Source organism: Nycticebus coucang, chromosome 1 (genome assembly GCF_027406575.1).
Source record: "Nycticebus coucang isolate mNycCou1 chromosome 1, mNycCou1.pri, whole genome shotgun sequence".
NCBI lineage: Eukaryota > Metazoa > Chordata > Mammalia > Primates > Lorisidae > Nycticebus > Nycticebus coucang.
Window position 1 is genome coordinate 132,586,995 of NC_069780.1, and position 13,420 is coordinate 132,600,414.

The 13,420-nt window shown below is 44.5% G+C and overlaps 1 protein-coding gene across 1 annotated transcript in view; it reads right to left on the reverse strand.

Moving 5' to 3' along the window:
• Positions 1 to 244: 244 nt before the first annotated feature.
• Positions 245 to 13,420, reverse strand: part of SV2C (synaptic vesicle glycoprotein 2C) — a 268,675-nt gene continuing 255,499 nt past the window's right edge. The window contains exon 13 of the mRNA XM_053588340.1: positions 245 to 2,520. Coding sequence (XP_053444315.1) covers positions 2,337 to 2,520 — 184 coding nt within the window. The 3' untranslated portion in view covers positions 245 to 2,336. The remainder of the gene's footprint in view (positions 2,521 to 13,420) is intronic.

A 13,420-nucleotide genomic window follows, 5' to 3' on the forward strand; every position in this document is an offset into this window, starting at 1 on the left:
CTTGGATTAGGTCACAGGAAGGCCAAGAATGGTCCTTCTGAAGGGGACACATGGTGGCAGTCTCGTGAAGTGGGGTTCTGCTGATTTAACCTGTGCTGACCCAACCCAGTGTCAACATTCTGAATAACTGTACTCTGCAGCTTGGGATCTATTTTATGCATTTAGACCCAACACCAGACATTAGAGACATTTTTAAAGGTAAAGAGAGTTCAGTAAACAAAGTTAACTATCACAGAAGACTAGAGACAGTGAATTCATGCACATTTCTATTTTTCTTCTGAATGGGTTGATGGAAAGACACATTGTACTTTTACAGTTATTTCTGCACATGCTACATTCAACCAAAAGACCTGTTCAGGTCCCCAAATGTCCTTTTTTCAGAAGACAAATCAAAGTACAGATAGGCGGGGGAAAGAGCACATCTGGAAACATCACAGGCTACTTTCTCGGGTTGTTTGCCGTCTTTGTTCTCCAGTAATATGGCAGGAGGCAGCAGTGAGAGGAGTCTCTGTTTCTTTTCCCACTTGGTTGGTATCTTTCAGATATATCTCATCTAACCTGTGTTGATTTTCTTTCTTCCTGCCACCTTTGCAGTTTTGGGTTTGAGTTTTCCTGATGTTCTGGCCCTGGGCACACACCCCAGAGGACCACCCTCTTCCTGATACCCCTCAACACCAGGCTGGATTACTTTGAGGAGGAGTCCCTTAATGGCTTATGTTAATGAAACAGGTTTTTCACTTAGTCTGAGCTCTAGGAAGGGTCATTAGGAAGGGAAGGGGTCCTGTGGGGACTATCTCTGAATGTAATGAGTAGTGGACACAAAAGCTTTCCCTTCCTGGAGGCCTCAGGGCTGTGGCTGTGCTAGAGATGCCTAGAGTAAGTCACAAGGATAACCCTCTAATAAGACAGCGAGAGTTAAAAAAGGAATATTGTTTTAGTATGGGATTTATTCCTGGCTGCTGGTCATCAGCTCTAAGTCTACAAGGAGGCTTCTGATTTCAAAGAAGATGTGTAAAAAAGGACAAGCTTGGGGGAGGAGGAGTGCAAGAGGCTAGAAGTTTGTGTAGCTGACAGCTGGCCCATGGGAACATCCTGCTGACCTTTCTTCCAAGATCAAGCAGATTCCAGAGATAAAACTGCAGCCAGGCAGCCATCAGGGAACACTGCCCTTGCCTGCCAGAGGCCCCTCAGGAGTGCAGGCAGGCTGTGATGTCCCACAGAGACAGAGCCAGAGGGACGCACTGACCAGTGTACCTGAGGAAGCAGGAGGGACAAGGCCTGTTTTGGTGATGCCAGTTGGCAAGCTGCATGTCAACTGTAGGTGTGGGGCGGACAGGGCTGGGGTCAGGGTGACAAGGTCCCACAGGAAAGAGGTACCAGAAAGAGGTACCATTTTGCATTTCCAAATGGCTTATTACAGGTGTGAATTTCTTCCTAATTAGCAGTTTAGAACAACTTAGATATCCACTGGCAATTTTCTAGACTGTTTAGATGAATGGAGAGTCAGGTAGGCAGACACAGTTTTTAAGAGTGACTTTCTTTCCCTCGATCTGCTATCTGGCAGCTGCAGTGGGTGTGGTATATGGGGGCAGAAGCTCTCTGTCTGATCGCTGATTTTCAAACAGTCTGAACCACGTGCCACAATCACAGACACTGATCCAGCCTTTTCCCCTAGTATCTTCAGAAGTTTAACGGGGTTTTCTGACAGAACTTTTGCTTCTTCAGCTCACTCAGAGTTTTGCTAATCCCAGAGCCTTTATTTTTCTTGTCAGCAGAGTCACGTTAATTGTCTTGCCCCCCAAAGCCCCACCCAGCCCTGTTTTGATACTACACAGTTTTCTTTGCTGTAACATTGAGAATTGCTGGGTGTCCTTTTCTAAGTAAACAGGAAATTATCACTCTGTTTGAAAAAAAAAAAATCCTTCTCCTCAGCACAAATGCAATAATATGCCAACTTATATTTCCTGTTAACATTGAATTAGGAACAGGATCTCTTTCTTACACCAGCCCAGTCTTCTTAGCTTCTAAACCTTCGATGAGCAGAACCCCAGGGAAGCCTGGCTGATGAGGACATTTTAGAAAAGCTTGCACTGACTTGGGGGGGAGGGGCGGGTGGAGGACAGTAGTATCACAGCCAGGAAAGGTAACAATGCAGGAAAATAAAACCTGTGTAATATCACATTTAAGGGTCATGATGATATGCATCTAAATGTTAGGTCACAGCAAGAGTTTGTGTTCTGATACTTGATCATCTTTCTATCTAGGAAAACTCTGGAGCCTTGGGTCGGTCAGAACTGACCCACCGCCGGAAGGAAGGAAGGATGGCTTTTTTCCCATTACATCAGAACCTGGGTTCGTGTGTCAGGCAGGCGCAGCCCCACGAGTCCTCCACACACGAGCACAGTAGAAGCCAGCAGGATGGGGATGGCTTTGGTGATGCCGACCAGAGAGCCAAATATTAAGTTTCCCAGGACGGCTGCTGCTTTGCACAGTGCGTTCAGGAAGCCGAAGCCTGTTGCCCTGCAAAGGAAGGAGATGTGGACAAGGTTGAAAAAATGACTTCCACAATTCCAACTTTAGAGAAAATTTCCTTTAGAGTAATTCCCAGTGGTCTTCAAGTAGCATTTGTTACATGTCATCAGAGCAAATAATCCAATGCTTTTTAGCCAGTCTGGGGTTAGAGAATCCTAGCTGTTGGCATGTTCCTTCAGCCCCCTGTGGCCTTCCTGACTTTCTCTGTTGACTCTTACTCTGTCCCTAAGTCTCCATTTATTGTGAACAGGAAGAGAAAGAAAATTTTAGGGAGTAAGAAAAATCTCTTCTCTGGTGGGGTGTGGTGGTTCACACCTGTAATCCTAGTGCCGTGGGAAGTGGAGATGGGAGAATCGCTGGAATGCAGGACTTTGAGAACAGCCTGAGCTGGAGTGAGACCCCATTTCTACTAAAAACAGAAAAAAGTAGCCAGGTGTGATGGCGGGCACCTGTGGTCCCAGCTACTTGGGAGGCTGAGGCAGGAGGATCACTTGAGCCCAAGAGTTTGAGGTTGCTGTGAGGTAGGCTGCCATGGCACTCTAGCCTGGGCAGCAGAGTGAGACATTGTCTCAAAAAAGAAAACAGAGAGAGAGAGAAAAGAAAAATCTCTTCTCTCTTTTGGCCCAGTGGTATGGGAAGAAAGTGTCTCTTAAAACCTGTAATTTTAACCCTATTCAGCCCCTTCTCTCAGCAAAGACACAGGCATGAAACACAGTCCTTCAAAGAGATACAGGTCACTTATATAGGTCACCTCTACTCGGCATGGGAGCTCACTCCCCCAGGCGAGGTATGGAGACGTTGGGATGAGGAAATTGAGCAGCTTCTCATCACTTTACACGAGTGACTTGTTATTTTGTTTTGTAAATTCTTATGATTTCAGAAACATCTGTGTTTAAGAGGAAATTTAAATTTCACAGAGCTAAATATAGGATTTCATAAATTTCATAAATTTCCAGAGCTAAATATAGGACACCATTTTATTTTGATTTTTACTCACTCCCTTTCCCTCTGATTAGCTTAATGATTGTACTCATTTTTAGTTGGAGTTTTCAGAGAGGTACTATGGAGGTGCAACGTCATGCTCTCTTGCCAGATGTTTTGGTAGCAGGCAGAAAGCGAATACTGAGCCAGGCCGTCTGCCAGTGAGCTAGGGGGACATTTCTTATCCTCCCATCAGTTCTCTGTGGGGAATCAAGTCCAAGAAAACATTATGGAAGAGAATCAGATTATAGGCCTAGAGAAAATCGTGTTCCCTCTCTCTGCAGGTATATAAGTAAGACACACCCTGTTTCTTAAGACATTCTTTAAAAAAGAAAAAATTTACTATCTTTCATATGCAGGCATTGAGTGCTTTTATGTGGTCTTTTAATCAGGAAACTTAACTTTGTTCATGAGACTACACAGACCCCTGACATCATGAGAGAATGTGAATTTCCTTCTGACTACGCCACTTCACCGTTTTTTGGTTGTCAGTTGGTATCTGTGCACATTAAAGGCATATTGAGGGCGGCGCCTGTGGCTCAGTGAGCAGGGCGCCAGCCCCATATGCTGAGGGTGGCGGGTTCAAACCCAGCCCCGGCCAAACTGCAACAACAAAAAAAAAATAGCCGGGCGTTGTGGCGGGTGCCTGTAGTCCCAGCTACTCGGGAGGCTGAGGCAGGAGAATCGCCTAAGCCCAGGAGTTGGAGGTTGCTGTGAGCTGTGTGATGCCACGGCACTCTACCGAGGGCAATAAAGTGAAACTGTGTCTCTACAAAAAAAAAAAAAAAAAAAAAAAAATGCATATTGAATGCAGATCTATTTTTGGATATCTTTTTTTTTTTTTTAACTCCTGGTGGGAAAAGCATCTTACAGGCTGCAAAATGCAACATTTAGTACACATCTTTCTTGGATTGATTTGTAAATTCGTTAAGTGTGAAGTTTTCCTTTGGCAAGTCATGACAACTACTCCTCACTAGTCCTCCTCATGATATTTTCTCCCATGTGCGCACTCCTCATAACATGACATTTGTTGTGGTTATTATCCAACCCCGCCCCTTCCCCTCCATAAGGAAAGGAATAAACACTCCTCCGTGAGCTTCAGAAACCCAGTCTGTGAGTTAGTGCACAGCCAATGATCTCACTGATGAGAACACCTAAAAAAGGGCGGAAAACACAGGTTTTCTTTTTGGCAACCTAGCAACCTGGCAGCCTAGGGAGTAAGTAGGCTCTGGAATTGCTGACTGGAAGGTGAGGGAAGGTAATGGAATCTCTGAAAGAAAGAGGAACTTCTTGAGAAGGTAAGCTAACTTTGTGTTCTTCTTTAAAGAAAGAGGCTAGAAATAGCAACAACCACTAAAAAGATAAGGAGATTTAATATATTGATGAATGCTTTCAAATGACATCGCCTGAGGCTGCATGTTGGGTACCAAAGAAGACTTCCGTAGAATCCATCATCACCACCTCTTCGGCTCCATGGAGAGGAAGCCGTGAGGCCGAGCTGCCTTTCTGTGGTGTTTGTTTTTGTTTTTAAATGAAAAGGCTTTTTTGAGCAGCTTCAAATTTACAAGAAAAAAAATGAATGAAAAGTAAAGAGCTTACACCCAGACTGAGTTTTATCTATTAACTTCCTGCACTGGAATGGTACCTTTGTTACAATTGATGGGCCGATATTGATATATTATCATTAACTGAACTTCACAGTTCACATTAGTTCTCACTCTTAGTGTTGTAGGTTCTGTGGGTTTTGGCAAATGTGTAATGACATGCATCTACCATTATAGCATCACACAGCACAATGGTTTCACTGCTCTAAAGTCCCCTGTTCCTCACCAAGCCTCTCTTTTCCCCCAGCCCTACACAACACAACTACTGATTCTTTTACTGTCTTCATAGTTTTGCCTCTGGAATGTAATATAGTTGAAATCTTATAGTGTGCAGCCTTTTCAGAATGACTTCTTTCACTTAAAATTATTTTTATTTTTATTTATTTATTTTTGAGATAGAGCCTCACTATGTCACCTTCAGTTGTGTACCCTGGTGTCACAGCTCACAGCAACCTCAAACTCTTGGGCTTAAGCAATTCTCTTGCTTTAGCCTCCCAAGTAGCTGAGACTACAGGCGCCTGCCACAATGCCTGGCTATTTTTTGTTACAGTTGTCATTGTTGTTTAGCTAGCCCAGGCTGGGTTCGAACCTGCCACCCTGGGTGTATGTGGCTGGCGCCGTAATCACTGCGCTATGAGCGCCAAGCCTATTTTTATTTTTTTGTAGAGAGGCTGCGTTGCCTAGGCTGGTCTCAAACTCCTGACCTCAAGTGATCCTCCCACCTTGGTCTTCTGAGTGGCTAGGATTATACGCACAAGTCACTGCGCTGTGCTCTTTTCACTTTTTTCAAGCTACATTTTAGTTTCTAGGTTCTAGAGTCATTCACTACCAAATACATCTTATGGCAGTAAGATAAGCTGTATCCTTCTGGGGAAAACAGCCAGTGTGTATGTTGCTGATAAGAGAAAGGAAAATATTCTGTCATAAGACGTCTCTGAACACTGAAACTGCAGAATGACACGGGTAGGATTTACATCGGAGTTAAAATAACCCCTTTTTCCCAAGCGATGAACCTCTGGTATAATTCAGAATGGGGAATAAAATGTAGGCAGCCACCTCCTTATACGTAATACCACAGAAATTATGACCGAGGGATGGGTGACATCCCGAGATTTCTGTGCAGACTGAAGACAGATGGGTCAGGAGCATCTGGTCTCTGAGGCATTTAAAAAAGAGACATCAAATTCTTATTCCCTAGAAATCTCCATTTTCCTTTACCAAGCAAAGGCAGACCGTCTGGTGCGGACACAGAACACACAGCCCCTTAAGTGAATGTTGGCATTCAAGAAAACATGAGCGCCCTTTCCTTGGATAAGTAAATTTTTCTTTCTAATACTATATTTGTGGGGTGGGTGCAGTGGCTCTTGCATGGTGTTCAAGACCAGCCTGAGCAACATAGTGAGACTGCCTTGGGAAAAAAACTTTTTTTGCAGTTGGAGGTTGAGATTTTTCATCCCATCAGAGGCACAACCATGTTAGAAAAATCATTACAAAGTGATTCTTCCTTGGGGGATGTCTGTTTGTAAAGGAAAGAAGCCTTTGGTTCATTTATGTCCTCTTAAAGGAGGGGTATTATTTTTGCAGAAATACCAGGTACAAGTCACCCTGTGCTCAGAAAGTCCTTGGGAAGCTCATGGCTTTTAGAGCTGTGACCTGCTGACTTCTCAGCTGTGGAATGAGCTACTGTGTTCTTTTTCAGATCAAAGGGCCATTTTCATGCCTTCTCTTAACCAAGAAGCACCAAAGAGAAAGAAAGAACAAAATGACCTATCATCTCTCTAGAAGCTTCATCATTTGCTTCTCATCTCTCCAGCCAGATTCCTTTGTTCTCAATTTGTGCTCAATTTTTAAAATGTAAATTTTGTCCCCAAACAGTATGGTAGGACTGTAGCAGCTCTCTTCCCACACCATTGCGGTGGCTCTCCTCCTGCACCACGGACTCCCTCCATCGAGGATGTGTTGGGACGCTGAGCTGGTGAAGACTCAGCTGAGGGTGGACCTGGGCATCTCTCGCTGCCTGTGAATGGCAGCTCCTTCTTCAGGGCCTTAGCAATTTATTTGGTTCTAGTTTACTTGGATAGTTTTATGTTTCAATTGATACCCAGGAAGAGGAAACTGCTGGCGCCATTCTGGATAGAGTGAGGATAGTTTTGTCATTACATCCAGCATCTTTCTTTTCTGTTTTTACTACCTTGAGCACAGGGCCAACTCTAGGCTTGTTTGAGGCTTCTTGGAAGCTTCGAAAGGGATGTTGATGCGTGGAGGCACCGAGGCACCGAGGGCAGTAACTGGCATGTGGTAGGCATGATGTGAGTATTAGCTGCTGTTTTAAACATTGGCTGAATGTCAGCTCCATCAACTGATGAAATGTGTTGGGGAAAAGTGTTAAATGTGACCAGTGGCTCATGCCTGTAATCCCAGCTCTTTGGGAGGCTGAGCTAGAAACTTGAGCCTAGCCTGAGCAACAAACATAGTGAGACTTCATCTCTACAAACCATATAAAAATTAGCTGGGTGTGGTGCTGCACACTGGTAGTCCCAGCTAATCAAGAGGCTGAGGCAGGAGGATCATTGAGTCCAGGGGTTTGAAGCTGCAGTGAGGTATGATCCATGCAAGTCTACTCCAGCTGGGCCAACAGAGCAAGACCCTAGTCTCAAAACAAACAAACAAACAAAAAATAGCTGCTGTGTTTTGAAAGGGGCCTGAAATGCTATAGATCCAAATTCAGTGAATAGAATTGTCTGTTAAAGGGGGAGGGGAATGGGTTAAATGTGAGCATTCTCCCATTCTCTTTATTTAAACTTTTGGAAAGAAACCTTTTCTGGACAACTCAGTTCAATCATTGGTAGAAGTTATAAAAGGAATACTCAGAGCTGGATACGGTGGCTCACACCTGTAATCCCAGCACTTTGGGAGAGCCAGGTGGGCTCAGGCCCAGGTATTAGTATCTTTAAGAAGTTCTGTGTGGGGCGGCGCCTGTGGCTCAGCGGGTAGGGCGCCGGCCCCACATGCCGAGGGTGGTGGGTTCAAACCCGGCCCCGGCCAAACTGCAACAAAAAAAAAAAAATAGCCGGGCGTTGTGGCGGGCGCCTGTAATCCCAGCTACTTGGGAGGCTGAGGCAAGAGAATCACCTAAGCCTAGGAGTTGGAGGTTGCTGTGAGCTGTGTGACGCCACCGCACTCTACCAAGGGTGATAAAGTGAGACTCTGTCTCTACAAAAAAAAAAAAAAAAAAAAAAAAGAAGTTCTGTGTGATATGGAAGTGTATCCAGGGCTGAGAACCCTGCTATCTTCCCAGAGATGTCTTCATTTTCGGAATGAGTTTACTGTTGTATACTAAATGCAAAACATCCATTCCACCCCTCTAACAACTGGTTTTAATTTCCAAATTCCCTGTAGTGTACTTTCAATCCTATAAATCGTAATAAATGAGGATTTAGAAAATTCTGCTTTCTTCTTTTTTTCAATCATTCATGTTTTTGTTTGTTCCATGTTGTTGATGTTTTGTTTGAAATTAAATGGCCTTCTTAACATGCAATCATTACTTCTGTACCTATACCATTGGCTAATTAGGAGGTTTCCAAATTTGGGGTAACATACACAACACTGCAATAAACACTTCACATATGTGACCTGCTCCTTTTGGAAGTGTTCCTTAGGGAACAGGATATGCTGCAGGGGAGTCTGAGGGTGCCAAGGTGTGCTGCACCCAAGAGAGGGGAGAGGGATCCAACCCAAAGGCTCGACCCCTTTCCCCTTCTTGCTCCTGGTCTTGTTAAGCTCCCTTGTTCACTCTGCTTTTCACAGCTCCTACTTTAATTCATTTCCACCAGAGGCTGTTTCTCATCCAGTAGCAATCATTTCTTTCTCTTCCTGCTTTCCTCACTTGCCTTGACTTGACTTCCCTCCACGCCGCTCTCCCCACTCCCTTACTCAGGGCTGGTTTACACCAATTTGGGGAAGCTCCTTCTCAGGGATTAAGTCCAGGCTGCACTGGAGGGTGGGTCTGGGTCACTCAGCATAACCCCCTCTCAGCCTCCTCTCAGGGATACCTATGAGCCTATGATGCTTGTTTTTCTATTTTTTTTTTTTTTTTTGAGACAGAGTCTCATTTTGTCACCCTTGGTAGAGTAACATGGCATCATAGCTCATAGCAACCTCAAACTCTTGAGCTTAAGCAATCCTCTTGCCTCAGCCTCCCGAGTAGCTGGGACTATAAGTGCCTGCCACAATGCCCAGCTAATTTCTCTATTTTTAGTAGAGACAGGGTCTTGCTCTTGCTCAGGCTGGTCTCAAACTCCTGAGTTCAATTGATTCACCTGCCTCAGCCTCTCAGTGTGTTAGGATTACAGGTGTGAGCCACTGAGCCCTGCCTATGATGTTTGTTAATGAAAGGGCTACACTAACACGTTTCCTGAGATCCTGCAAATATGTTGGAAAGGGATATTTTTGTAATGGATATAGTAATGGGCACTGGTTGAGTCACATTTGTTGACTGATGCCTATTATCTTGGTTTTTCCCCCCTAGAGGAAAAAAGACTAATTTCATCTCTTTATGTCAGAAAACACTAAATCCAATTGATTTCTTTTTTCTTTCTTTCTTTTTTTTTTTTTTTAAGAGATAGAGTCTCATTTTGTCACCCTCGGTAGAGTGCTGTGGCATCACAGCTCACAGCAACCTCCAGCTGTTGGGCTTAGGTGATGCTCTTGCCTCAGCCTACCGAGTAGCTGGGACTACAGGTGAATCCAATTAATTTCTGATCTCCAAAGATAGAAAATTTGCCCTAGCCAGTGGGGAATGGGTGTGTGCATGTAAGCTCCTTAATCCCAGGAGCTTATGATGGCTCCCCGAACTCCTGCAAGCAGTGCTGTCCTGACTCACACCCAGCTGGGGAAGGGGAGTATCTCTGAGTCCATAGGAGCCCTCCAGCTCCCTCCTTCATCCCTATCCCCTAACCAAGGAGCTTCTGTTGCTTGTTCCTGTTGAAATCAAATATTCATGGACAGGTAATAATGGGAGCTTTTGTGTCTTATCACTTATCTGAAAGACCTAGCTAGGGAATAGGGACCTGGGACATGGGAATCATGATAGAATGAGCACCAGGAGGCAACTTGAAGTTCATGTAAGGCCAAGTTTGTGAACATGGCTGTGCATCCCAATATCCAGGTATGCTTACAAACAGATTTCCAAACCTACTGCTGGCAAGATTGTGGGCAAAAGAAGTCTATGTTCCCCACCCCCTCACCTTCCACTCTGTCAAAGACAAAAGGAATCTGACATTTGCTGAATGGCCAAAGTATGACATATATAATGATAATGCATATAAAGAAAAATAAAATATAAATATATAATATATAACAAAAAATATATATAACATAAACATATATACATAATATAAACCTATCTAATATAGTGATACAGCATATAAAAAATAAATCAGAGTACAGGGCCATGGATAGAATCTATTACATACACAGGATAGTTAAAAGATTCCTTCATTTCAAAATATTGAAAAATAAACGAGATCTTTATTTTTTATGATCATAGAAGCAGAATGTAAGCGAGAAAAGAATGAACAAAATTATCCTGGGACAGCTGATGATGGCGGTGAAGTGAATTCTAGAGTTAGGAAGTCTCTGAGATGCTATATATTTCAATCCTGTCATTTTATATCCCAAACATTTCAGGCCGGTTATGCTGAGTGGTCTCCCTGGGGTCACGCAGCCGGTCCCTGAGAGATCCAGGATTACAGACCTTCCGACTGAGCCTGAAGAGGAAATGAGAGACCTTCTCTGTCTAAACAAGAACAGCCCTGAGGGGAGGGGCTTAGTTTGGTTAATTCTGGGCAGATGTTTTGGTTTTAGCTCATCAAGGGAGAGACCCGTCCCACAGCCCTGGGTAACAGCAGCCGCTGCCCAGGACGGGCAGGCATCAGCAGGTGTGAACAATCAGGGTTTTACTCTCAAATCCCTTCTGAGGTCACGTCTCAAACTGCGCACGCCTGCGGGGGAAGGAAGGAAGAGGCCGGAGAGCAAAGAAAGGCAGGAACGCGCCGCCCGAGAACACCCACGGGGCGGACCCGCGGTGCTGCGGGAGTCTGCGCGGGGCTGGAGCCAGCGGGAAGCGCGGGAGGCATCGCTCCCAAGGTGCCGGGCCCGGCCGGAGCTCCACGCAGGAGGGGCGGGGGATGGCCCCGGGGCCACAGGCGTGAAGGAAGCGTGAGCGGCGGAACTCTGCCAGGGCCACACGGTGGCAGCAGAGAGTCACCACCGCGTCTTTCGTATTTACCTGGATGGAAGTGAAGAACATTCTGCTTACTAAAGTATCTCAAGAATGAAAAAGCAAGCATCCATGTACTCCGTGCCAATGTGAAACTAGTAGATGAACCACGGGCCCATACATAGGAAAACACAATTAAATTCAAGTGTGGGGGGGAGAGGCTCAGTAAGCTCCCACCTACATGGGTGGGACTAGAGGCCCCCTCACAGCGCCTGGCTAGTTTTCCTACTGTTAGTAGAGATGAGGTCTTGCTCTTGATTAGGCTGTTCTTAAACTCCTGAGCTCAGGGGAATCACTCGCCTTGGCCTCCCAGAGTACCAGAATTACAGGTGTGAGCCACAGTGCCCAGCTTGAAACTGGAGTCATCTTTGACAACTTCTTTTCTTCACCCCAACATCTGATCAAGTACCACATTTTGTTGATTCTATCCCTAAATATCTGTGAACATGTTCTCCCCTCTCCCACCTGTATTTTTTGGTCCACATCACCATCTTTGGTGCCCTGACCAGCCTCCTTGCCCTCTTTCTGCCCATTAGAGCAAACTCTCATCAGACCAAGAATGATCTTGTCATTCTTCTCTCTACACTGACTAAAAGGCTTCCTTCCCCCCCAGACAATAATGCAATGGACAAGGTCCTTCCTGACCTGTGCTTTTCTTATCTCTGCTAACTCTTTTCCTCCCAGAGATTTTCAGGTGACATTTGCCCTGGTTGCAATGTTCTTTCCATCTCTTTGCCTGGCTATCACCTGTTATTCTTCAGGTCTCTGCTTACATGTTACCTTTTCCAAGAAAGCCTCTTTGATGTTCTGAGGCCCTCAGAGCACTATGTGCTTCTCACATAATGACCCTGACCATGCTATACTGTAACTGATGTTTACTTGTCTTAATGAGAATAAAGACCACAAATGCCTTACTCATGGGTGTATCATAGGCATTAAAGAAAGATAACTGTCAAATTAGTAAGTGAACAATATTAAAAATTGCATTTAGGTAGAGTAGACATACTTTCTTATTCTTCCTAAGTACAGCTAAAAATCCTGGACATTACATATAAAATAAACATGAGAAGACCTGGAAAGATACAGAGAAAAGGCAGAGCTACTACAGAGCTCGGGGATGGTGAGTGCCCTTGTATTTCCTTTCTTGCCTTATAGATCTCAGACTTGGAACCGAAGAAGCTGGCAACTCAGGAATGCCAATAGGAGCAGACAAAGAACAGTTCTAGCCAAACCTGTTATCTCTAGCCAAAGGACCAGGAAAAAGGCAGGCTAGCAAGACAGAAAACTTCTAGACAATAAACTCTCTCAACCAAATAGTAGAGGAAATTGTAGCTCAACCACTAGCTATACCAGCAAAGACCTAGTGGAAAGCCTAGACTTCCACCCTCATGGAAGTCTAATAAGGTGCCCCAACACCACCATAGGGGTGGTGTCAGAGGAGCCTAAGTGGGGAGCAGGACTTTTGCTCCTCCTCCCCAGTCCACAGTATCCCAGGATCATGAGGACTTCAGCCTCCACCCAGCAGTAACAAGGACGTTCCTTATCAGATGGTAATGGATGGTGAATAGGAAATCTGGACTTTTATCTTCACCTGTAATAATGAGGCAATGCCTCCTGTGCCAGAGAGAAGTGAGAGCCAATCAAAACAAAGGGTTTAAATGGGATCTAAATTCTCATAACCTAACTCGAAAATGACTGCTTTCAATCTGAAATCACTCATCATACAAATAACCAGGAAGATTTCAAATAAAATGAAAAAAGAGACTCAAAAGACAGTAATACTGATATGGCAGAGATGACAAATATTTTAAAGCAGCCATAATAATGCTTCCATGAGCAGTTAGGAACACTCTTGAAATATGAAATTTAAAAAGCGTCATGAAAAAATAGGAAAAATAGAAAGCCTCAGCAAAGAAGTGGAAGAAATAAGGAAGCACTAAATGGGAACCTTAGAACTGAAAAACATAACATGAAAAGCTAAGCAATTGAGTTGAATAGCAGATTGGAGGAAACAGAGGGCAGA